Raw genomic sequence first — 27487 nt, 5'->3', positions numbered from 1 at the left:
GGCCGGCGCAGTATTCAAATAGGATACATGTTTGGATTTTTGACGTCACAGTTGTTACAGTTTGGTGTTTTCTTACCCGATATGCTCAGGCTTTTGGAAACCATCGCAGTATAGTGACGAATTATTATGGACCGGAGGAGAAGACGACGAGTTCATTCACTTAAGATCCTGAACTGGACAAAAATCTACATTGTTCAGGTCCTAGGGATAGTGTGAAACCAGACACTTTTTTGGTGGCTACTTTTGCCACAGTGACGTGTGTTTATTTAGTTGACAGTTATTCCAAATCAAGGTTTGTTCATCTAAGAAAACGTTAGGTGACACTGAATAGAGTATGGTTTCTATTTTTAATTTCAGCAGTCTCTTATCATTGTCATTCTCTTGGTCTGTTTTGCTCTCAGTGCATGTGGCTAAGACATTAGACCCCAGAACTGAATGGATCAATAGCAAGACACTATCACTCCCACTCAACTCCTATATCTCAAACACACACACACACACAAAAATAACAGTAAAAGAGACCATTTTCATAAAACAAGAATTTATTTACAATTTTCAAATATTATTTCTCAATATATGACAGTTTCCCCCACATCAAGACAACTAAAGTTAAAGAAGAAAAAAAAAAAGAGAGAGAGAACACCATTTGTCCCTTATTTAAATCAAGAATACTTTGAACTCTGGGCTGGGCTAAACCAGAGCACCAGCAAAGGTTTAAAACAGACCTGAATAAGACCAAATCAGTAAAGTGCATACACATACTACTGTCCATCTCCATGAGCTAACAGGGCTGGGACTTGCTCACTTAAGGCACACTAGTTGCACATATCTAATCAAATAAGGCACACTAACCTCATACTCACACACACACTGTTAAAACCTCACCCTACTTTCAACAGTGAATGCCAACTAGTTTTGGCTGGTTCATAGGAGAAAGAGAGGAAGTAATCTGTGAGTAAGAGAAAGAGGATGTGTATATATATATATATATGTGTGTGTGTGTGTGTGTGTGTATCAGGAAAAAGTGAGAAAGAGCAAGAAAGAGAACTGACAATATCACAAGCAACCAGTAGGTGGGGTTGTGTTTCATAAGGATATGGACAAAGTGAAGGCAGTGCCACCCTGTGCCTGAATACAAGGTAGAACACACGCACACCACACATGCCCACATCCTTATACACACACAACTTACACAAAGTACAATCCTTGTGTTGAGGAAGCTGATCCTTGAAGGCTGTGTGTGGGTAAATGTGTTTAAAGGTTTGCTAAAATGTTCTGCGCACATACTCTGTTTAAAAATGTTTTTGTTGTTGTTTATAAATGAAGTTTTCTTAGTATCTGCCTGTCCTTCTCTCTCTCTCACATGCGCACACACACACACACACACACACACACACATACACAAGCTAATCTAAAATCACCCAAAAGTGTAAGAGGGGCAGTTAGCCTGCAGGTCTCTCAAGTATCAAATTACACGTGTGTACAAGGCCACATTAAAACCTATGAAACCCTGACTAGTCCGAACCCTGCTGGAGATGACTATAGCCTAAACACATACAGAATAAAACAGTGACTTCTGACTCAATCAAAATAAGACTAAATAATCTGTCCATTGAAAGTTAACATTCAAAAAAAAAATCACATCAAATATACATATATAAGTCTGTGTGCAGTTTGAGAAATAGTCAGTAGTAGGTAAGAAGTAGTTCTTTTAAAACAAAAGGGTGTGAGAAAATTAGACTTCAGTAAAATGCATAGAGAGTTTTCAGGGGCTTGGTACTCAAACACAGGCCTGAACCATGTTTAGAGAATAACAACTCCTCAGTATAGTCTTTCTACTGAGCGAATCACACTGTGCGTGAGAGCATGCGCATGTGTGTGTTTATGTGTGCATACAGTATAAATGTATTGCAGTGCAAATGGATTAGTCAGTGAATTTGAGTATTTCTGTAAGCGTATGAGGGTGTGTTTGTCTATCTAAATGTTCAGAACGTGTGTATAGTGCTTGCGTCTATATGCGTCATGTTTTGTTAGTCTGTCCAATGAAAGTGTCGCGTTGTACGTCTTACTGTCACATCTGTGTGTATAACATTCTGTGTTATTTATATAACTGCATATTTGAATGTCTGGGCTCATGTTCTGGCTTCTCTCTGGTTGCGTACATCATTCTCAAAGGCAGGGTTATCGTAGTGTGGTTGAACCTCCACCTGCACTGCCCCAAGGTCAGAAGTCCTCTCCGGCCCTGTGGACCAATCACAACAAAGTACACGTCAAAACAACCACAGCAACCAATCATCAAACGAGCTGTACAATATCTGCACAGTTAATATCTTTAATGCAGGTACGGTGCTTTCCATGTTAACTGATATTGTTGATAAGTACGAACAAAGTACAGAAGCACACATTTTTTCAAAATCTGAGTAATGACTTAACGAAAGTGTTGGTAACTAGGGGTGTGTTTACATCATCTTTGTTTATGACCAGTTGCAACCTATAAATATGGAACACATAACATTCATTCAGTCTCAACATGAATGCAGCATGCATCATAGCAAGTATAATTTCTTGATTTCTTCTGAAACTCAATATTACATAGCGTAAAGTGTGTCAGAAACAATTAATTTAAGCAAAATTGACCTAAAAACAACAGCAAAAAAAACTTTATGTTAAATGCAGTACTTGATAAAGAGAGAAAAAAGTCAGCTTAGTTTTGTCTAAAAACAAACTTTGTCAGCAGCATCCTGGCAACATCCTGTCTGGACAAGGTTCTACCATCACAGACAAAAAAACTTTGCATTTTGTCCTTTGCTGCTTTTGTTCTCAGTTGTTTGAACAAATGATCGCTTTGCATAATGTTCTCCCAGTGAAAGAGCACGTGCACATGACAGTTCTGAGGTTTGCTTAAGTTCAGACCATGAGAGCTTTTGAAAGCTTTATTAAAAAAAAAAAAAAAAAAAAAAAAAAAAAAAAAGAAGACATGGGTAATATGAATCTCACATGTGTGTAAAGGAGGATTCTAGAAAGAACAGCACAGACTGTCAAATTATTCAAAATGTGATGGCTGCAGGTTTTGTTTGCAGATTTCAATACTGAAAATAATTCATTTGCATTCCTACTGCGATCTTTTGCTTATGAGGTAGTTAAACCTGATTGAAGCACTAATTCTAAGTCATTTTGGTTTAGAAGGGTCTGCTAAATACCAAATTGTAAATGGTACTAAATAAATCATTGTTTCGATGAATCCTTTGTCTAAATATCAGTGTGAACCAGTGCACAAGTAAAGGAGCAGCAGCTGGGTTACATTTGCTTTTAATAATAAGAGTTAACGATAACCTGTAACAGTACATTTTACACCAACGTTAAAATCAACAGCCACTGTACACAGGGGGGGCAACCCCCCTCCCTGCATGTGTGTGTGTGTCAGCGTGTGTACGTGCGTGTGTATATGTGTAAGTGTGTGTGTGCGCTCGCATGTGTGTGTGTGTGAGAATCTGTCTACAGAGTCCACAACCACCATTTTGTATGTGAGGCCTTTCACACTTTAACATGAATATGCGATACTACACAAATACGGGAAGGGTGTGCGAGTGTGTGTGTGTGTGTGTGTGTTTTTCTCACCGTTGTGCATGAGTAGTTCTCCCATTGGACTGTGCTGTTGGGTGCCCTGTATGGAAGCGTAGCCAGAGGAGGCCGTGTCGCTGTGTGTGTGTGATGTAGTCTCACTGTGAGTGTGTGATGTAGTCTCACTGTGGAACTCCTCAGTGACACTCGAGAACGACCTGAAATCAGGGGGCATGGGCACGAGCTGTGGAGGGTCCTCCACATCCAGCTACAGAGAGAGACAGACAGAGAGAGGGAGACAGGGGTGAGGGAGGGAGAGAGAGAGGGAGGGAAGGAGAGAGAAGAATGGAGAGAGGGAGGGGGGGGCGGACAAAGAAAGAAAATGGAAGAAAGCAAAAAAAAAAAAAAAAATTAGATAACACAGTCTGAAGGAAGTTCAAAACAGAGGGAAAAGAGGGACTGCTTTGTTCTTCGGGAAAAAAAAGGACTGAGATCTACCTCATACACACACACACACACACACACACACAGACACACACACAGGAACTTGCTGAACTGACCTCCACTCCGAGTGCTTTCAGTATGTCACATTTACACATGGGGCAGGTCCTGTGTTCCAGTAACCATGGCTCAATGCATGTCTTATGGAAGAAATGACTGCAGAGAAAACCCAGGAAAACAGAAACAGACTCTGTCAGTTTAGACGTGGTGAATTAGGTAGTTTGATCTGTAGGTGAAACTGGAGAAAGACTCAAGTCTGTTGGTGATTTGTCTTTGACTCCTCTGAAAGGGAATGCTTATCTGTGCTGATTGTACTGACGTGGTAGGACACTGAAGACCTTTAATACAACAAGGCTCATGTCTGCTTCTGTAGTTTTGTGCATGTGTGTGTGTGTGTGTGTGTGTGTGTGTCAGAGGAACGTACTTGCAGGTCAGTATAGAGAGGACATCTCCGGGTTTATATGCATCAATACACACAGCACAAGTGTCAGCATCTGGACCCGTTTCCTTAAAAAAGACACGCACACACACACACACACACACACACACACACACACATATTTAGTCATAACATCCTCAGGTGAACAGTAAATTCAACAATTTGACTCAAGAGTTAAAGGGGAAGGAGTAGTCTGTGGAGACTTTAGTAGTAGTTTTATATACACTCTCTCTCTTGCGCACGCACACACACACACGCACGCACACATGCAAGCACACACACACACACACACACGCAAGCACACACACACACACACACACACACACACACACAAAAGAAGCTATTGAATATGCCTGAATTACCACATCGCCTTGCTTGAGCGTTCGGACCTGAAGTTGACCAATTGCCTTCTTTGCCTCAGCCTTCAACTGCTTCTGTAAAAGAGGAAGAAAATCCTCTGAGTTTGTGTCCAGTGCAAGTGTGTGTGTGTTTATCAGAGAAAAGTGAGAGTATTTGAAGTGTCTCTGAGCTTGCTATCTGTGTGTGTGATTGTTTACAAGCACTGAGCTAGCTGGAGCATTAAAATATCAAAACTCCATTATTTAGCCATTTCCTTTCATTTTTTTATCCTCACATTCAAGATCTCCATCCAGGAAACACTCACAATATACCAAGAGTCCAGCTCACAACTGCACTTCACTGGGGTGAATGTACCAGCCAATTCAAGACCTCTGCTACACTAACACTCTCATTTCAGTCACACAAGTCCATACTGGAATCACCACTAGCTACAGCAGCTAGCTCAGATGTTCTCCCGCGCGTCACTCGTGGGATGAGCGTTCTCCAAAACATATTCCCCATAGAATCAACCGCACGGTTCACTCAAGGGTTTGGTTTCATGTGAACAAAGAAAGAAAGGGGAAAGAAAAAGGGCTTGAGCGAGTCCTTCACAAGACTTCTCCATGATAATGACAGTTAAACACAAATTTACGGGTATCTTGGTTACAAGTTCCTGTCAAATTCTGTAAGGCAGAGGATTTTAAACAGAACTGATAAGCCAAAGGTGAAGCCAAGTAAATCATTTGCTTCATACGACACTGACACTATTCTTATGAAACTCTAAAATAAGGAAATGACCTTTCACTATTAGATAACCAATAACCATACTGCTCAGTCAATGGTATTACGTTAACCCAACGATTTTGTAACTTTTACTTTGAAAGAAAAAGTGAAAAAAAGACACTTGTTGGATTTCTCTTTTCCTCTTTCTCAGAGATTGAAGCCTCTTGTGAAAACTTGCTGACGCCTCCACTGTGTTTGTGTCATTAAGGATCCCTGAGGGACCTTGGCATTGGGAGCGTTACATCAGTGTTTGTAACACCAACACGCACACGCACACGCACACGTGTGCGCACACACACACACACACACACGACTCTCCAGCCCCGGTTAAAATGCGGAGACACTATCTCACCACACAACACACTTTCTCTCTCCTTCTAAGGAACTCCTCTAGTACAATCCGGCAGGCCAGGGACAGCCCTGCAGAGCTTTAAAGACCCCTCCAGAGAAACAGTAATGGGATGTTTTTATGACATAAGCCCTTCAGTACTCTGGAGAACTTTCTCTTGGCTTGGGAAATATATTCTTTATAATGGTTTTAGTAATTAAGTCGTTATTGTGTGAAAACAGGATAAAGAGGGAGGGGGACCATTTTTGACAAGAAAATTCCTGGTAAACATGTTTGCATATGGTGAAATACTTTATCATCTCAACAGAGCTAAACAACACCTTAGCACAGCTGGACGTCTCAGGAAATCTGTGTGAGAATTGAGTAATTATAAGGATGATTTGGACCTAATTACATTAAACAGACGTGACACAATGGATTTTGCAATACTGTCATCAAAGTCACACTGACTAGTGTCAAGATATGGTAGTAATAGAGTAGGGAAAGGCACTGACATACACGTGAGATGCCGGAGGGTGCTGCCTACCTGAGTTTTGCTGTCTCTTTAAGAGGGGACAGGACGAGCTGTCGTGAGAGAGAGAGAGAGAGAGAGGGGAGCTCGAGAACTCTTTAAATCAGGGGTGTCAAACTCCGGTCCTGGAGGGCTGGGGTCCTGCTGATTTTTGTTTTCACCTCTTAGTTACCTGTTGATTTTCACCTTGAAAACAGGTGTGGACACTCTGCAGCCAATCAGAGATTCTATTTAGTTGGTCTACAAGAAAAACAGCAGGACCCCGGCCCTCCAGGACCGGAGTTTGACACCCCTGCTTTAAATGGTTTGCCACGCACTTAGATGGGCACCATATTGGTCCATTGCGCATTCTGCGGCCTTTCGTTTCTCCCCTCTGTGCGAACGATTTTGTTTTGGTTGAAGTTTCTGTGTTTTTTTGCTCACTTGGTGGGTTGCCATCACCACAACTGAACTACTAAGGTACCGCTTGGGCTCGCTGAGGGACGAACGAACATCACGGCACCTTGGAACAGCCTTGGGGAGATGCCACCTGCATTCCCCAGGTTGCCCGTGTAGTCCTCCAAGCATCTCTTTAGTTAAATACTCTCACACACATTGACGTTTTGTGCAACACGTAGGGTGGTATTGGGTTAGGGCAGTGTTTCACAATCCTGCTCCTGGGGGACCCCTGCTCTGAACATTTTCCATCTTTCCCTGCTCTGCCTACCTGACTGAACTCATCAGTGGCACTTTTGATTGGCTGAGCACACCTGAAATCAACAGCATGTTAACCACACTGACCAGGTATAACTCAGATATACAGAGCAGGGGTCCCCCAGGAGCAGGACTGAGAAACACTGGGTTAGGGGACCGGCCTTAACTAGATTAATTCTTGTATTTCCCTAGACTGCCAGTGTTGATTCTTTTGGATAGGTGCTAGCCCAGCGTTCCTTCTCCTAACACTATCTCTCCTCTAAGATGCAAGACATTATACACAACAGCCATAAGGCAGAAATCTACAGCTCCACACAGCTTTGCAAGAACCTTCTGTGAGAACATAGTGATCCTCTCTGGGACAGATGTTTATTCGCCTACACATTAAAATGTCATCTACAGATTGGATGAGAGAGAAAAAAAAAAAGAGAGAGATAAGAAGTCCGTGTGCATGTTAAGCGTGGCCGTTTGCTTGGACGTTTGAATGTCTCATTAATAGAACAGAAACATACCAGTAACAAATGAGCAGGCACTGAGTGACAGTTGGTCTTTGTACTGCATGTGAGCATAGATGTTAACCAGAGAGAGAGAGAGAGAGAAAGAGAGAGAAAGAGAGAGAAAGAGAAAGAGTGTATGTGTTGGTTGGGTTTTCGCATGTGTCAACAGGCGAAACAATGAGTTTCTTTATCGTGCTAAACTCAGTGGGTGAGTGCTGCACTGTGTTAAGGTCTACAGATTGTATGTATGTATTTCAGTGGGTGAAATCGCACTGTCCCTGACAGACAGTGTTTGTCTCTCTTCTCCCCTTAATCCTTCTTAAACACATCAGCACTGGTACAGAGCAACCCATTCATTCATCATTCTCTCAAACACATCACTCATGTTCATCTCTTCTGGAGTTAAAAAAAAAAACAACTTCATTCATTCATTCATATTCAAAAAATACTTCATCAAGCATATAACATAGTTGAGCTGCTTGTCTGATGAAGATTCAGTTGGATCCCTCACCGTCAGACGAGTCACTTGCCCTGGGCAAATGACATAAAATGGTTTCATGGGAGCATTTTATGAGATATATGCAAACACTGAGTGTTTTAGACAGTGAAACAGTCAAAGAGTTTAAGGGCAGTACATTCAGAAAAATGATCATTGTCCAAGGCCATGGTAAACACACACACACACACACACACACACACACACACAAACTCTCTGAAGCCTGTGCTAACAAAACAAGGGCACAGCCAAGTACTTGTTATAACCCTGATAAGTTCATGGTACACACACGCACACGCACACATACTGCATAACTGCATTTTCTCATCCTCAAGGTGACTTTTAAATGAGTAGCAGCACAGGTATGAGTGTAAGACAATGAACTCAAGGGCAAATCAATCAGCATTGCTTACACAAACTCTTAACCAATGTGAGGAGAGATCCAAGTCCCACTGTTAAGCCAGGTTCAAAGGGCAAAACTCTCTCTCTCTCTCTCTCTCTGTGTGTGGGTGTGTGTGTGTGTGTGTGAAGAACTCTGCCCATGGCAAACATTCCTCCTTAACCAAATGAACTCTTGCGGAGTGCAGTGTGGCTGAACTGTCCCATTTTTCACTCACCTCAAACCTTTCACCCCAAAGGACAGGAACACACACACACACACACACACACACACACACACACACACAGAGCCAGTAACGAGAAGTTTTACTCTGAGAATTGTTCTAGTCTGAATATTTCAAGATGGAAACTCAGCTCTTCAACATCTCTCCAACTCATATTACACACAAACACTCACAAACACACCCACAAACCGTGGCCTTCTCTGGTTGAGTAACCGTGGTTACTGTTTCCAAGACCAGAATCTCTCTTGGTGTGATTTTACCCCTTGTGTGTGTGTGTGTGCGTGTGCATGTGTGTATGAGGGTTCACCACTGTCCCTCAACACACACGCACACGCACACGCACATAAAAACTCACCATCCTAACACACAAGGCTCCTGAAGATAAGTGTGTATGTTTGTGCTAAAATTCTAAGGCCACCCTGAGGGGTGGAAAGAAACAGTGGAATTCCCCACCCATTTTGTCCTACATATCAATAGTGGGCTTGTGTGTGTGTGTGTGTGTGTGTGTGTGTGTTTGGAACGATGGACATAGATAGCAACTAAACAGGTTCCTCAACTACACTGAAAAAGTAGTACAGAGAGAGCAAACCAGTAAGTCTACATTTCCAGAATATGACTAACAAAACACAGGCATCATGCAATACGATATATTTGCGAGCGCAGGCACACACACACACACACACACACACGCGCGCGCGCGCACGCGCACACGCACACGCACATGCACACATACAGTTCAGAGTCTCCAACTGGATAAACCAGTTTCATGGGTGCTCCAGCGAAGTGCCAGAGTCTTTAAAAAAAAAAAAAAAAAAAGGTTTTCCTGCTGCAGTAAAGCTAAAGGTACTGAAAAGAGTCAAAGTCTCGCGTGATCCATAACCTGCACGTTCTCTACTGCCATTTCCTCTACAGGGATTTCTCTGACCATCGATTTTTGAAATTAAGAAGAAAAAAAAAAAGACCAGACCCAGACTTGACCTTATTCTTCTTCATTTAAAATGCAGTGTTTAAAGGAGCACCTCCTGGATTGTGAATTAGGAAGAAAATGGTTGAACCTTATTGTGGTCCTTTTGACATTTTTTTTTAAAGTTCAAAGGTCACAAACAACAGGATGAATCTCTGGCAGTCAGGTGCATTTTGGTTTAACGCTCATCAATTTTGGAAATACAGAACACAGTTTTGCCTCACATATCAATATTGTGTTAAACACAAGATATCAAAACACTGAGGACAATCAAATAAACAGTATCATCTAACTGATATAGTTACCACACAGCGTTTACCACACAGTGCAAATAAAACTAGCCCTTCAAACATGCTACAGCTGGCAAATCTGATAAGACCATTAAAATCATTTAAGAAGTTTTGTGAGAATTTGTATTCCTCACAAAGTGCAAAATAATTATTGGAATTTAGATAAGGGATGGTAAATGTCAACGTCATGCACTACCGTCCCTTGTTTGGTCCAGTGTGTCTGGTGAAGTCACTGGTTGCTCACTGGTTTGCACAGAGCAGCAGTGTATGATGAAGGACAGAGAAACACTCTGTGTCTCTGTGAAGCATACACAAGGCTGGAGTACCCAACAACTGACTGAAATTTGTGTAAGCTTTGAAAAAATGAATTGTGACAATCAACATTCAGAGATAAAGAAATCCCTCTTGTAAAATGTAGTAAATTCCTCTTGGGCAAAAAAGGAATGGGAAGTTCTATTGAAGCCCCCCCCAAAAAAAACCCCCAGAAAATTCTAACTTTGATTCTAAATGCTAAATTTATCAGTGCTATTTTAACACAGAGCTGTATGTGTTCTATGTATGGTATGTGTGTCTGAGAATCTGTTCCTTGTGTATGTGTTTTATAGACTGAGGAAAATGACAACAAAAGGTAGGAGTTGTGTGTGTGTGTGTGTGTGTGTTCATGCATGCGTTTATGTACCTGTTTGCGGTTTTGTAGTCTGACGCTGTTAAGTCGCCGTGCTGAGTAGAAGATGAAGTAACCGACAGTTGCCGCGGTGACAATGAAGAAAGAGATGGACACGAAGAACACAGAGTAATGGCTCATCCAAGGCCCATGCTGTTTTCCCATCTCTATCGCCATGGTGATTGTCACACCCTCCCGTAGTAATCGTACGAATTCCATCCCATGCATGTAGCCAATCATGACTGCAACCATGTCACCTGTCCCTGCAGGCACATACACACACAAAAACAAAAGTCTGAGGAACTATAAAACAAACATATGAAAACCAAAACCATCAGTAAAACACATCCTGTACATTAATCATGAGAATTGTGCACACATCAAACAGGAGAAACACAGAAACCTACATGCTAACAAAGCACAGCAAACCCACTACTGAAAGAGCCACTGAAATATACACACCATATACCATTAAATTCTAAAAAGATGAAAAACATGGTATTAAACCCTTTCATTGTGTAAAGAAATATTAAAGCGCTCTTTGTGACAGAGACACCAAGGATCTCACTCTGGAGTAGCATCTCACTTTAACTGCATGGCTACCTGCAAATTTGATTAGCCTGTTAGTATGGCTAGCCTGTCAGCTATACTGAAATTGTGCTGTAGATAGATAGATAGATAGATAGAATATTTTAATTTTAATTTTAACTGCAATGCAAATTATCCAGATTAGGCTGGTATGAAAACAGCTAGTCATTCTGATGTCAGATCCACTGACTCAGTTATCACCTGACCATAGATAGTATTCCTGTTTTATTTAGTAATCATCTGACCATAGACAATATTCCTGTTTCACTTTCCAGTGACATTTCACCTACAGCTTCAGTAGGGTTTGTGTGTGCACTTATGGCACTGAATGTTTTGCATTCCTTCACCTTTGGTGTTTAAGTTCTACTTCTTCTGTAATGAGTTTTCTCTCTTTGGTTTAGAGGTGACTTCTTTTTTTTTTTTTTTTTTTAAACACACCATGCGTTACAGGCTAAGTCATGAACCAAGTTTTTCCTATGGGATGAGTTAGAGCATTTTAAAAGAGGATGTACAGAAGCTTAGACAAAATATTTCCGTAACACACACCAATACACACGCGCAGCTACTTTAAAATTAAACGGTAGGCTGCAGTCAGAAATTAATCAGGCAAAAACTGAGATGTCAGGAAAATGTTTAGCTTAGTCAACATTCACATGGAAAAGCTGTAAGAAAGCCTAACCGGTGTGTGTATCTAAGACAAACAAACAAACAAAGGTAGGTAAACATGTACAAAATGCACTCAAAACATTTAACTGAAGGACACAGCCTAACATCTAACATACTAGTCAGTTATTTTTCTGCTCTTCACACATATTTTCAGAACGTTTGGCACTGCACTGTGTCAGCACTGTCACCCCTGAAAAACGGGAAACGGCCTGTTCAACAAGACCGCTCTCGTTCCAAAATCGTTTACAGAGTAAAAACCAGCAGTGATGACAGGATAAGTTCTGTTGAGCATGACAAAAACCCTATATCAGCTGGCATAATCCATCAAATTCATTAGGCAAACACCAATGCCGTCAAATCATTTCTCCTAATCATTTGGATGGTGCGTGTGCTGTTTGAGTGCGGAGTTAGAGAGAAGAAGGTAAGGTGCACTTATGTTGAGTAGGCTAAATGTTGTGGGACCAGACTTTCCGGTTTTGCACAAACTGAGAACAGTAGAAAGTAATTTAACACTGTCACAAGCACATTTCGGTTGCCTAATACCTAGGCCTAACTTTTCACAGAGCCATTCGGTTGTTACGGAGCCTTTTTTGGCAGTGACTAACTAAAAGCACTGACCAGAGACAAAATACCAAGTCAAATGACATTTAATGGGTAAAATCATCCATTATTATAGTTGCAAGTAAAGCATGCCCCTAGCAACAGCATCAAATAAATGAATAAAGAAAGAGGAAATATTTTTCCCCAATGCCCTGCACAAATATACTACATTGAGCATAAAAAAACCTTTGAAAGGGCATTCTTTGAAATGTTTTATGGAAAAAAAGTAGAGTGTCACAATGACATGGTTTGGGTTTATTCACTCAACAAACATAACTCCATGAACGCAAATACAGTCGAAACAAGAGGACACCGGGAGAGCGGTTCTTGGTATCCCAGCTCAGGGAGGACACACACAATGGTGAAGGTGCTCTTGTGCCATGCTTGACTGTGTGAAATGATGTGTATAACCCTGTGTCATTTTGTTTGGTCTGTATTCATGTTGTTGCGTTCCTGTTGTGACATTGCCCCTCATTGTTCTGTTTATGTTTTTTTTTTTGGTTGTTTATTTGTGATGGAACTAATCCATTGTTGTGTAACCAATAAGTTGTGTCTCTTTAGTAAAGATACTCAAATGATCTAAACGATCTGATAAGTTATTTGATGCTCAGTATATATTAGTGATTTACACAACAATGTAAACCAGGTGAATGGGACTGACAAAGAGATTTGTTTATTTATTTATTTATTTTATGATTGGGGCATGTTTTTATTTGGTCAGTATTACATATAAAATATTGTCTGAATTTCAATGTGCTCATTTCCTTTATTCAAATCCCGGGAATAGCTCTAGCTCAATAAAAAAAAAAAGTCATTGGGAATTTGGCCTGTTTTATGATATTAATCTGCATATTCTCTTTTGTTTACAGAAATTTCCATGCTGCGTTATCATAATGCGCTACGGGGTGTGGCTGTTGCTTGTAAGTGGACGAGTTGAACCACCATTGTTCACCCATGCAAAACTGAAAATCTGAAAACGCAAACTGCCATGCCGTGATCCCTGTTACAGACACTGTGAGATCTGGTTTATAAATAACAATGAAAATAACAATTTAGCACTTTTTGAAGAAACATTCTATGTAATCCTCTCTAATACAACAACAATGGGAGTGTTTGCCAAAACAGAAAAAAGCTACTTAAAAACAAACTCTGGGAACCAGCAGAGGACTTCCAAAATACAGAAACTATTCTGGTCAGGTGGACGACTTCTGGAGTCATGTGATCTCACATTCAAGAGGACAACCCATGAATCACAAACTTCCAACAGATGGTTCTCTGAGATAACACTCCAGTGCAGTCAAATGAAAAAAGAAGAAGAAAGAAAAAAAAGTAACTACCCTCGGGCTTATCCTTGCACCTCGTACACACCCTTAGACTGGAGACCCTGGCGTAGATCACGAGGGTGTGTGTGTGTGCGTGTGTGTGTGGACAGAACAGGTATAAGCTGAGACAGGTATGGAATGACACTGAAGACCTATGACTCATCTTAGTCCAAAACTATTAACATAGAGACCAAAAAATGGAGCAGCATAAAGAAAATGTCAAGTTTTCTGCCAATGATAGACAACAAAACTCCTTTCAGATTTTGGATTTTGTTGAGTTATTCTATTACAAAGCAGGCATATTTAAAAAAAATTGTGTAACCATGGTTTGTATCAAAACTCTTCTACCTGATCTTAGACCACACTGATATAAACATGATAAGCTTCATCCCTTCTATTCTCAATTTTTACTGAGTATTTAAAAAATAGATTCAATAACCAGCGTTACTATGTTCTAAAATGACACCTATATCGATATTAATCAAACGAAGTACACTGGTGAGCAAACAATTGGCCTCGAAAGTCAGCCACATAACCTATGCGAGGTAAGAGACCGGAACCAGCACAGACTACACCACTCACCAGTTACGTTTTCAACCGAAACTCATAAGTCACGATGCACAAAAGAGACATACTGGATATCTGAAGATTACTAAAATTCTAGAAAAAAAACAAAACCTTGTTGAATTTCGGACAATATCTTCTTAGAGTCTGAGATCAAAGGGGTGTGTGTGTGTGTGTGTGTGTGTGTGTGTGTGTGTGTGTGTTGGGGGGGGGGGGGGGGGTTACTTGGGTTCTAGTTTCCTCTCGTGACTCTCACATAGCTTTTCACTCAACAGAGATGGAGTGGACCAAGGCTAGATGTGTATCAAAATAACCTTCCAGAAATATTTCAGTTACTCTCAAAGACGATGTGATGACTTAGGGAAAGAAAAGATCACATCGATTTCATCCGATCGGAAAAACAGTCCGAACTTCTCCTATCACCTGACTCAAGCGAAACGCACAACAAATATTTGGACTTAGGTTTGAAGATTCGAACCTCTCTCGGTATTAGCCGGAGAATACGTTAAAGCCCTTGCTCTGATTAAATATTTAGCAGTGTGTTCGCGTTTAACAACTTACGTTAAAATCCCAAAGTAGTTACCATGCCCTACCAGTATGGAATCAATATAAAACCTGTCGCTAAACACGAGTTTGATGGGTGTGTTTGTTTGAATGTTTTCCCGTAAGCAATGGAATTTTTTCGCGAAGTACCCAAAACACAGCAGCCATAAGTTACAAGCCCTCGCGCAAGAGTAGCCGACACAACTTACACAAGTAGTCGGTACGCGGCCTGTAGCTAATGTTCTTTGTTATTTCAGATCAAACATTAATAACAGTAACACACACAAAACGTAAAAATCAGTCACTCACTGGTTAAAAAAAAACAAAGCGATTATGGTACGCACCACCTCATTGGAAAACAACAACTGAATGAGACAACTATTACGTACCTGGGTGAGACATCTGAATGACTCGGTTATCTGTCCCAAAATCATTGAATATTACCGCAGCTATAGCGCCCTTACTTGCTGCAATATTGATTTTCTCTGTAAAAGTACATCCTTGTCCACGCTGAATAAGGGCAATCCAGCCTTTAGACCCGTTTGGTGCACCGTAAATTGTGTTTATATCGCAACTGTAGATCGGGTCAGGCAAGTACACTTCTCCCTCAACCCGAAGTTTTGGGGAATCTTGACCATAGAGCCCAATTTCCTCTTGTTGCCAGACAGTTTCGTTGCTTTGAGGCGCAGTAAAAGAGACATTAATATACGCCGTGCAGAGGTATGTTGCCTGCGCAAAATGTAAACTTGATACCTGTACGGTGGAAGCAACGAAGAGCCATGAAAACAGATACCGTATTGCGAGCGGCCCCATAATCTTGTTTACAACGTCGGTTGTCCAGCTTTAGCCCAATATGTATCTAAAATGTATTCAGAAGTCAAATCATATGAACAAATAAAAGTCGTAACAAAGAGTCAGTCGCATCTGAATGCGTATTCGACGCTTTCGCTACCGCTGACAGGTGAACTAGTTAGATCAGCGAGCTTTCTCTCCTCAATGAGGCCAATATGTGTTTGAACACACCCATCTTCTTCTTAAAGGTGCAGCGGAACGCACCGCACAAAGCAAACTAGGTACGTGACGTTCATGCCGTATCACTCGAGAACATTAAAAACAAAAGTTGCAAAAAAGACAGAAAATATGCTAAGTGTTTCAACTGTTTTGATATATCGAATTCAATGTGTTTAACACTCTCATTATTGGTCCTATTCATAGCTTACGCATGAACGCGAGCTCAACCAATCGCAAGCGACGTGTAATGTAAAAAAAACAACACAAGAACACGTGTACTTTGAAGCCTAGACAAACGACGGGTGTACGTAATAGACTGCAGGACATCAGTCGATTACGGAGCTTATGTATATTCCGGGTCGTCATTAAGCCTGGTCGAAGACTTTTAAAGATACTCATAGGAGAATAGCCATTGACAGGAAAATTTCGCCCACCACAAGTTTTTGAACGACCAGAGGATCTCTTAATATATTTGAGAGACCGTTTAGGTAATACAGCAGACAAGAAGAAACCGCCTCAAATAGCTAAGTCTCATGTTTACAAGCGATATTTTACAGCATCGTCTCGTTAGCTAGAGCCACTGAAACACTATTCTCAGTCAGACTAAACCGACCACCGAACAACATATGTCCGAAACATCAAAAGCTCTGACAGGGAGAAAAAGAAGAGAGCATAAGCCTGTTCTACCCGTTCATATTCAAAGACTATCAAAGAAAGTTTGGGTTACTTTGAGAGAAGCAATAGGCGCGCTTAAATGAAGCGCAATTAATTACATAACACAAGCCCCTGTGAAGTCAGTGCATTATTACGACCACAGCGCCATCTGGCCGTAAACGCAAGTACTTCAAGTATAATTGAGAAACCGCTCATCGCTGCAGTCCAATCTACGCTAAGTTCAGCGTTAAATATTAGTCCTGGCTCGTTAAGAATAAGTGTACGCCATTAAAAAAAAAAGCTATACATAGTCAATTATGCCAAATTCTCTTGAAAAGGAATTTCATCCAGCAGCAAGTCTTTCTGTTTTGTAAGATTTATAATGCTAGAGATTTGCCATAGCAGTTCAATGTTGTTACCAGCATCTAAGGTTGATATCTCACATTAATTCTCTGTACCGTTCACTATCAAGAACTACCCTGTAACCAATTAACACATTTAATAAACAAAATTAGTAAACAAGAGTCTAATAATCATGACTTTTGAAGAACTAACCACACAGAGATGAAGCATTTGAAAATGTCAAATACAGAAAAGAGAGAAAAATATTAACATGAAATATTCATACTTGTGTTATACTGAAATCTGGTTTGAGAGTGACACATTATGTCACAGTTAGAAATCTTGGGGAGATTATATTAATTTCTTGTTTTTATTTTGAATACAGAATTACACAATACAAAGTACAGTACAACAATGCATCACAGTAACAAAAAATACATCATTCTTTGTATACAGGTATTTACATATAAAGGATAAGACACAAGACATAACAAGACAGACAAGAAAGGATGGGGCAAGACAAGACAGACAAGACCAGACAAACTGGGCTGATGGGACAAACTGCACATTGCATTTTCTTGTAGGTTTGTTAGAATAGGAAAAAAGAAAAAAATAAGTAAACAAATAAATAAATAAAAGTTGAAAAGAATAGTTATACTAGGGGCCATTTGTGGAAAGAGGCATTGAAGGTATTGTAGAAAGGGGGACCAGGTGTTTTCATAGGATTTAATGTTGTTTTTCAAAATGCATTAGGTTTTTCTAGATTTGAATGGTCTGTTAGTAGATTTAGCCAGTGGGCTATGGATATCTTGGTTCTGTCTTTCCAGTTCAATAATATGATCTTTTTGGCAATGGTTAGTGATATTAATATGAATGGTTTGAGATGTTTGGGTGTATGTAATGTAGAGACATCGCCAAGTAATGCAATGATGGGGCATAAAGGAATGCTGAGGCTAAAAATCTCAGATGCTGAGCCTGCTCATGAGTTTTGAAGGTGTGGGCAGAGCCAGAGGGCATGGAAATAATCATTTGTTGCAGCTGAACAATATGAACATGTATTACTTTGGCTAAAGCCCATGCGGTAAAGTTTGTGGGTAGTAATGTGGGTTCTGTGAAGGACTTTATACTATATTAGTTGGGTTTTGGATTGCATGTCATAGAAAATGTGTTATTGCATATGCTTTGCCAATTAATATCTGTTCCTAAGTTATTTATGTCTGTGGTCCATTTGTCTGTAGGGATTGATCTTGATGCTAGGAGTTTGTATATTTGGGGATAACATTTTTTTGAGGTTTAAGTGATTGTAAATTTAAATGAAAGGAGGGGGGGCTGTGATTATTAAACTTTCTAGTGTTGATTTTTTTCTTTATGACTTCTTTTAACTGGATATACCGGAAGTAGCAGCTGTCTGGTATATTTCTTTTGGATGTGGTCGAAGGTCATGAGCAAGCCATCAATGAGTAACTGCGCCAGGCTGGTTACTCCTCTCTCATTCCAGGTTGAGAAAAGAAAGGGTTTGTTATTATATATAATTAATTAAAAACATGGGGTTATGCCGTAATGGAGTATGGATAGAAAGTGAGAGACTGTAATGGAGAACTTCATTTGATTTCCACTAAGCGGTTAGAATGGTGCTGACAGTGTTGTTGTTTTTGTAACAGGTGTGAGTTTTTAGGGATTAATCTATAAATGGGAGATTTTTGATGCTCAGTTCTTGAACTAAACTATTTTCAATTTCTAGCCAAGGTAGACTGGTGTTCTTTGTGCAGCACAGGATGTACAATAATTTGTGTGAAAGGAAGTAGCAGAAGAAATTTGGGGCCCCACATCCTCCATGTTGTTTGAGCTTTTGGAGGGTAGATAGTTTAATTCGTGGTTTTTGGTTTTTCCAATAGAAGCTAGTGACTGAACTATTAAGAAAGGAGAACCAGCTTGAGGGTGGGGTCACAAGGGTTATGGCAAGGAGGTCATTTATTTTTGGGAGGATTTTAATGCTTGAAATTCGTCCAATTAAAGATAGTGGATCAGATTGTCTTTTATTTCTTGTAGTGGGGGGGTATAGTTGAGTTTGTGTAATTCGTTTAAATTTGGAGAGATGTGGATTCCAAGGTATGTAATAATTTTGCTGTTCATTTGAAGAGGGAGTCCCCAGCCTCAGCATCCCAGTTGAGTTTGGTTATAGGCAGAATCTCTGATTTTGTCTAGTTGATGGAGTAGTCAGACACCCCACTATAATAACTGATCAGATTATGGACTGATGGAAGTGAGTATGAGGGGTTTGTAATAGAGCCTGACAGATATATGATTTTTAAAACCGGTACCGATTTCAATATTTGAGGATCTAAAAATCTGATAATGATATGTCAGCCAATATTCTTTTTCTATTTTTTTTTTCAAAACACATTACATAAACAAAGACTTTCCCTACACTCTAAGAACTAATTTGATATTTCCTCTACACATATATTGTGTCAAGGCTACTTTAACACATTTTGTGTCAGCTCAGAAAGCTATTAACACATACAAGTGTGATGTGACAGTGAAACTATCCAACACATTAAAATGACTTACACATTTGCTGTGTTGAAACTGACAGAAAATGTGTTGTCCTTGAGCACACTCAGCAAATGTGTTGAAATTCTACACAATTTGAGACATTTTTGACACATCTCTTCTTAGAGTGTAACATTTGTCATGTGTAGCTGTTTAAGAGTCCTCACCAAGCTAACATGGTTTGTGATTGACATTTTGGGCAGAGGTAACATAAATTACTTGCTGTAAACGATAAATGTCAGTCGAGTTTATCAAATCAGTTGACAATTTATCACTTTATTTTTCAGCTCACATACATTTTTACCTCCCTACTGTTCCATTCACATGCATTTTCATCACCTCCATATTTATCAATTAATTTTTGTTACTTCCACCCTCGAGGCGACTTTCCCTAAATGATAAATGGCAATTTTGTGTTGTGAATGATGAACGATGCATGAAAATGATGAAACATGGCTCTGTTTTCATCATATCACAACTGTTTTAATCAAACCGGCTTTAAATTAATCAAATCACTTGGTAACTTATCTCTCTGTTTTTCATTTCACAACCATTTTTACCACTCTATTTTTCAATTCACATGCATTTTCATCAACTCCATTTTATCAGTTAATTTTTGTTACTTCCACCCCTGACAATGAACAACCTATCTCAGTAATTGTAAATTCCATCCTCTTAATGCCATCTCATCAAATGGGGAATTGGAGGAAAAAGGGCTTCTAAACGCGATTTTTTTGAGGGGTGGGGGGTGAGGGAACTAAATATCAGTTAACTGGAACACACTGGGGCGTGTGACTGCAGAGTGGTGGGTGGAGGTAGTGAAATGAGGATATCCATTTTGGAGTACTCTATTACACAGTGATAAAGAAGAGAGATGTTCTGTGATATGTTGCTATGATATGGATTTAGAGTGCATATTCAAAACTTCTAAACAGTAAATAAAAAACATAACTTATGGGTTAAGTGTTTTGGGCTTTGTGATTCTGTTGACTATTACCTGTCGATAGCCTATTATAATTAATACCAATCGCATAAATAAAGTAAATGATTACTGTACTGTTTTTTGCAAACTAGTTGAGGCCTGTGTGCTAAACCTTTTTATCGTGCATTGCACTCAACGATGATGCATCATACAGATAAAAGATCCTGTTTTTTCGAATCTAAATGTTTATTCTCAGAAATTTATTTAGATTTCTGTATCTTTAGTTCCGCTTTTTTTTCATTTTAATTTCGTAACACAAGAAAGCTACGACGTGAAACACATTAAGGGATTACTTTTTCAGTAATAATTTAGATAACTGCCATCCTTGGTAAACAATTTCAAGCTGTAGCTTTCGCTATAGCACACAGGCTTCAGACAATCCACGGTGTTTCGCAAGCACTTCAACGGCAGAATCTTGCAACTCAGACAACGGCATTTGAGAATAATATTCCCTGACGTCGGACAGAGAGCGGAAAGTACAATTATCCATAAACTACAAGGGCGTGTGAGTATAGCTACCAAATGCTAGACTGTCTATTAAAGAGGAATAATGCTATCACAAAATGACACTGGTAATCATTTACTCTATTTACGCGATTGGTGTGAATTATTTTGTGAATCGTTAGTTTAATTGTTCGTGGATTGCTTAGCTCCAGTTCTTTATTGTTCAGTTTATGTTTCCACTTGTGTCTAGTGGAAATGTATGTGTACCATTCATCATCTAGTTTTTGTGTTGTGTTGATTAATTCGTGTGATAATTGAATGTTATCTGTGCACCATGAAGGTAACTGTTCTTGTGAATGACCTACTTCCTCTCCCACCATATCAGAGGTGTAGTGTGTTAATATCTAACATAAGCTGCTACAAAATAATAAGTACTTTGGCAAGTGATATGAAAATAATGTAGTCACTTCGACACTCCACAGTAACGCCTCACCCACCACTAGGCTACCACTGCCCCAAGATGTTTGCAACATACATAGAAAGGAGGGGAAGGCAGTAGCTTTATCGGCTGTGATCATACAACACAATTGGATGTCTTTGTCCATGCAGCTCCATACTGATTGGAAGTAGCCCAAAATTTCCCACCCACACAAGTCATATCACACAATTAGCACTACTCGCAGGGCTTGTAACCTTTAAATATCTTGATCTTATATTGCTTGGAAACAGCCTAGAATGCCCATTACACGCTCACAAACATACCCGCACATTCACACCTATGTGAACTACACTTGTGTCAGATGCAGTAGGCTAACTCAGTGTGAGATACAAGCAAGTTCAAACTTAGCGATTAGTGAGGAGCAAGTGGCAACATTTGTGCATGCACAGCACACTGGAAATGGGGAGATTATATTAAATTATTTCAGTAAAGGCCAATGCAGGTCAACCAGCTGTAGGCTAAATCATGTAAAGACCATGTAAAGAGTGACACCTTGTTTCTATTGCCCTCTATTGCTTTAGTAGTCTCCTGCCCCCCCCCCAATTCTCTTTCCTCCCATATGTTGTCAATACCAAAAAAAGTTTCTTTACTCTGAACCGGCAAACACCTGATTTATTGCCCATCTCCCCTTGTGAAAAAGAAGTGTACTTAAATATGTTAGTAGTATATCTGAAGTATCCAAAGAGTAATAAAAGTATGTTTTTAATTTGATGTATTTTAATTACATGCACTTTAAGTATACTTTAATGTTTTTTCAAAAAGTATGTTTTAAATTAATACATTTCAAGTATTACTTTAGCACACTGTTCTGGAAAGCATTTCAGTGACTGTATTTTTGACGCACTGAGGTGATCTTTTAAAGAAAGGAACTTTGTTATAATGGTAACTTAAGCATGAGTAAATCATGCCTTAGTGTACCTTGCTGAAGTGCACTATTTTCAGTTTAACTTTTAACTTTAGGAATATATACTTATCAAATCTTTTGTTTGGCTGTTTTGGCTTTTTGTTCGGCTGGGGCTAATTTTAACCCATTGTCCAAACAGCTTTAGGTCGTATTTTTGCATTCTTTTAAATAAAGCGTTTTTGATGGAAAGTTATTGTTTAATGCATTTTTCATTCAGTTTTTACTCACTTTATGTCATACATATGCTCAAACTCTACAACTGAATGCATTTGTAGTGCATTTTATTTGAAGCAAAGCAGGTAATAAAGATAGTCTTTAGACAACAGTGTCCTCAACTGGCATTATATTGTTCTTAATTTTAACACCAAAAGCCAGTGAATTTGAGCAGTGATTCAGAGTACCATAACTATATATTAACACACTATTTACGTCTTTAAGTGTACTAAAGTACTCAAAAGGGAGTACTGTAGCGTGTTGGGGGTAGATGGCCAGAACTTCCCAGCATACAATGGACTGTTGCTTAGCTCCAGTTCTTTATTGTTCAGTTTATGTTTCCACTTGTGTCTAGTGGAAATGTATGTGTACCATTCATCATCTAGTCTTTGTGTTGTGTTGATTAATTTGTGTGATAATTGAATGTTATCTGTGCACCATGAAGGTAACTGTTCTTGTGAATGATCTACTTCCTCTCCTACCATATCAGAGGTGTAGTGTGTTAATATCTAACATAAACTGCTACAAAATAATAAGTACTTTGGCAAGTGATATGAAAATAATGTAGTCACTTCAAAAGAAGCCTTAAGTACTAGAATCATAGGTGCCCAAACAGTATTGCTTAGAAGTCTTAGAAGTACACTTTCTAAGATCAGTAATATACTTCTGTCCTATTTAAGTGATATGTCACTGCACTTTTAGGAGTCTTTCAGTGAATATAGACACAATTAAGTTGTACTTCAGTATAAATACCCTTTTTACCTTAATACCTTAAATACCTGTATTTTGAGAGAGAGTACAGTAACTACACTTATTTAATATTCCTGAAGTACATACTTAATTGTTTTTTAGTACAACTTAAGTGTCCCAAAATAACATTAAAGCAGCATTTAGTATATTTAATTTGAATTAGAATTTTAATCAAATATAGCTTAAATACACTTTAAGTTCAAATAAGTTGTTGCAGTTTAGTACATTTAGTGCACACTGAATTGCAGTTAAAATATAGGCATTAATAGTACACTTTTTAAAGAAAAGGTACATTTCACATTTTAGTACACTTTTTTCCACAAGGGTCTCTTCTTCTCTTTCCCTCTCTCTCCTTCTTTCCCTCTCAAGTTTGCTTTATTGGCAACACTGTCATTTACAATATTACCAAAAGCTTTACAAAAACAAAGTCTTGATCATGTCAACCACTTTTTTTCTCTCTCTTTCGCTCTGTCTCTCTCTCTCTTTCTCTCACACACACACACACACACACACACACACACACACTCACCGTGGTGTTTCATGGGTGTGAGCTTATCTCCTGTTCCTGGTAAATTATAGATCACCGTGGCAATAGCACCATGTTGCTGAGCATTGAGGATCTTCTCAGCAAAAGTACAGTTCCCACGCTGCACCAGTGCCACCCAGCAACCTCCAGAATGGTTGTACTGGGTCAGTGGGCCACATCCTAGTGGGTTAGTTGGCAATACCAACTGGCCCCTCACAGGCACCAAAGGGGAGTCAAGTCCATACAGTCCACAGTCGCAAGCTTGGTGCTCTGTCAGGCTGGTGCTTCTGTTGTGATAGCTGATCTCCACTCTAGCAGTCCAGGGGAATGCAGATGCTCCCACAATGTGCGTAAACAGCGTCAGGCAGATTGCAGGAATCATTGTTCTTCGATTCATATATATTAAAACACACCTCCCTCTCCCTCTATCTCTGTCTCTCTCCCTCTTTTGATAATTTTTCCTCTTTGTGCTGTTACCAGGAACTGTCTTCCAGTGTAAATCCCTCTCTTATCTTAATGAACTTTGACCACTTGCTGCTTGTGCTATTTGTGTTTGTGTGAGTAGAACGGTTGCCAGGTGCACACACACACACACACACACACTCAGAGGCACGCATGCACACGCACATGCACATGCACAGGTACGCGCGTGCGCGCGCACACACACACACACACACAGAGGCACGCATGCGCACAGGCACACATGTACAGGCACGTGCGCTCACACACACACACACACACACACACACAGAGGCCAATCTCTAGATCCTGAAAATTAATCATCCACATGCTAATCCTGGGCATATGTTTTCCTTGAGATCCATGGTGTGTACACGATTAATTTTAAGCAATTACTAATGGAATATAGACTGAAAAGTCTTTAACAGCACTACTATTCACAACAAATAGTAGGTTTTGGTTGTTGTATTTTTTCATCTAAATATGAAAAAATATTTTGTATTCGGTTGTTCCATTAATTTCAGTGATAAAACCAGCTGTTCGAAAACGCAGCATTCTCAACATTCGCATCATTTCCCGTCCTTTTTATCATAACATAGCTGCAAATTTTCAATGGCGAGGAAATGGTTTGTTTAAGGAGCTAAGTGTGCGTGGGTTGACTATTTTCTTAATCAGCACACACATACACATACACACACACACACACACACTGAGACCAACCACTCCCTCTCTGTGGGTCCTTATTTAAATCAAATATTCAGCCACATTTAAATAAAATTAAATCACAGGGATGTTGAAATGTGAGAAAGTTTTTTTGATAGTGTAACCCAGATACACTATCAAAAAAACATACAAAACTGTTATAATAAAATGAACAGAAAAACCTCAGATATTGATACCCAGTGAAAGATTTATATTATTTTAAGATTTTGAATATGAATAATCAAAAAAATCAAAGAGATCATTTGCCAAATAATAAACCAGAGAGACCACCCACAAAGGAAAGATAGTGAGCATTTTTTTATGCTGGCTCAAAAAAGTTCAACTTGCAAAAACATTAGTGCCATGAAGCTAAATAGCATGTATCTGTATACCAGTGTGAAGGAAAAGTGTCTTTAGAATTTGAATTGAGCATACTTACATAAAGTCTGTTTCATTTCCGAGAAAAGAAAAAAACCTGTCCTGCCTTTGTGAATTTGCAGTGCCTACTGATATCCACAAGAGGGTATGCTAATACAGATGTCACCATGTTCTTTCTGTACACTTCAGAAACGTGCCAGTGTGTTCGTTAGATCATGGCTTAGGAAATGGACGCTTAGATGCAGCAATCTTAATATTACAAGTAAACAGGTATTATTTGGGTAAACAATTAAATCTTGATAAACTATGTATGTACAGGATAATGTTTGCGCAACTATTTTTTTGGGTTAAATTTGATGTTTTAGGGATATTTTTATGGTGACAGACGTTATTTAAAATTACATGCTAGGCATTGTTAGCAAAATGTGTGCCCCGAAAGCTTCAGAAATGGGAAAAAGACCAATGTCCTCTTTTTAAAAAAATTAGCATTGTATAAAGTGTTACTATTTTTATTTTTAAGTCTTTGTACCCCATAACCTTGACCTTGTGTGGAACTGTCAGGTTACTGATGCTTTAGAAATGGTCCATATACCCTCTCATCTTCTACAAGTCATCCCTCCCACATTTCTCCTTGTGCTCACTCACATCCTCAATGCATGACTCACAACAGGAGCATTCCTGAGGTGAGGTGAGCGTTAGGGGTGGGGTTGGGTGGCGTAGGGTTGCTTTTTGTCAGGGAGGTCCATTTAGTAGCTTTAGACACAGTTGTCTAAATGGGGAACACTGGGCTTATGGCCATAGGATATTCATTTATCTGTCAGTTTTTGCTATTTAGCTATTTTGCTAAATAGTTTCTTTGACTTTATTACTCTCTCATTCACCAACAACTGCTGAGCAAAAACACAATTAAATTGAATCCCAAAATATCTTAATGAGTTCAGTAAGAACTTTGAAACTTTCTTGGTAATCAGTATTAGTAATTACTCACTTTTACCTAAACAAACCCAGTGTATAGCTTTTGGCTGTAATGTTAGTGTTTAAAGGGTAAAACCTGTTGTGCAAAGGGGTGGTTTGTGAAGAAAGCTTACAAAGTTCAAAAAAGCAGTTTCCCTAACAGGACTACTCTGGTAGCTGTGGCACAAGCCAAGAGGAGTACCATAAATATGAAGTGTGAAGTCATTCATCTTTACGAAAGTGGAGTATAAAAATGGCAAGTATACAAATGAGTAGGCAAATGACCCCCAGGAACAGGAAGTACACCCCAATACAGTAAAAGTTAAAAAACAACAATCTGGTGTGATGAGACCAAGTGTGCTCCCAGATCCTATGTAACACATACAGAAATGACATAAATGAGACAAGACAGGTGGAAACTAAGACAGGAATTATCTCTGCCAAGTGTTCAAATGTAATGTAGCCGTGCAAGGAGTGTTTTTACATCTAAAATTATATGAGCCTGTCATGACTTTGAGGAGTGTCATTCCTTTTTTGGCCATATTTGGTCCTCAGTTTCTTTGTTTTGTTCTGGTCACATGTTAAGTTCATTACTGATGTATTGTCTTCACCTGTGTCTTGTCTTCTTGCCTTCTATTCTCCTTAGTTCTGTGCTCAGTCTTGAGTTGTCACCTGTGTGCAGTTCCTGGCTGAGCTTTGTTGTAAGCTCTGTTTTCTCTTTTTTTGCTTTCTTGGAAATTTTGCTTTTCTTGAATTACCTGTTGTTGACCTCCTGTTGGCCTGTTTTTGGATCATGACTCTGCCTGCCTTTTTTTTTTTTTTTTTACATGTCTGCTACATCTCTGCCTACTGTTTTTTTAACGTCTTACCTGGATTGTTTTCTGATTTTGCTTACCTACTGTTTTTTGGACTTGTTTGCTTGATATTACTGCCTGCTGTTTTTTTGACCTCTTGCGTGGACTGAACTCTGATTTTGCCTGATTCTTTGGATATTTCTGTCTTGATTGACCAAGTAAAAGAGACACTTAATCTGAACTCTTCCTGCCTCGGTCTCTGCATTTGGGTTTAACACACAGTTTGTGGCACAAGGGTAAGACTCTGGGTTTCCAAACTGGAGCTCTGG

At 39.4% G+C, this 27487-nt stretch overlaps 1 protein-coding gene across 2 annotated transcripts; it reads right to left on the bottom strand.

The window, feature by feature from the left end:
- Positions 1-524: 524 nt before the first annotated feature.
- On the bottom strand, positions 525-24366 carry rnf128a (ring finger protein 128a). Of its 2 annotated transcripts, none has more exons than XM_030781012.1 (7): positions 23875-24366; positions 10726-10973; positions 4864-4935; positions 4487-4569; positions 4122-4218; positions 3619-3829; positions 525-2242 (listed from the first exon to the last, which is right to left on the bottom strand). In XM_030781012.1, the coding sequence occupies exons 1-7, from the start codon at positions 24266-24268 to the stop codon at positions 2133-2135; spliced, it is 1215 nt and encodes a 404-aa protein (XP_030636872.1). In that variant the 5' UTR covers positions 24269-24366; the 3' UTR covers positions 525-2132. The 2 variants fall into 2 exon arrangements, with proteins under 2 accessions (XP_030636872.1, XP_030636870.1); XM_030781010.1 differs by lacking the exon at positions 23875-24366 and adding an exon at positions 15383-16099.
- Between the last annotated feature and the right edge of the window lie 3121 nt (positions 24367-27487).

Source organism: Chanos chanos, chromosome 8 (genome assembly GCF_902362185.1).
Source record: "Chanos chanos chromosome 8, fChaCha1.1, whole genome shotgun sequence".
In the NCBI taxonomy this organism is placed as follows: domain Eukaryota; kingdom Metazoa; phylum Chordata; class Actinopteri; order Gonorynchiformes; family Chanidae; genus Chanos; species Chanos chanos.
The sequence above is the reverse complement of the archived record's forward strand: the minus strand, read 5'-3'. Positions and strand labels throughout refer to the sequence as shown.

What these genes read in the sequence shown, in the direction of transcription:
- rnf128a (XM_030781010.1), bottom strand. Translation starts at nt 15,806, where the DNA reads ATGGGGCCGCTCGCAATACGGTATCTGTTTTCATGGCTCTTCGTTGCT. An exon ending in CGCTCAAGCAAGGCGATGTG is followed by an intron (nt 4,570 to 4,863) that starts GTAATTCAGGCA and finishes GTCTTTTTTAAG; the next exon opens with GAAACGGGTCCAGATGCTGA. An exon ending in TGAAAGCACTCGGAGTGGAG is followed by an intron (nt 3,830 to 4,121) that starts GTCAGTTCAGCA and finishes CTCTCTCTGTAG; the next exon opens with CTGGATGTGGAGGACCCTCC.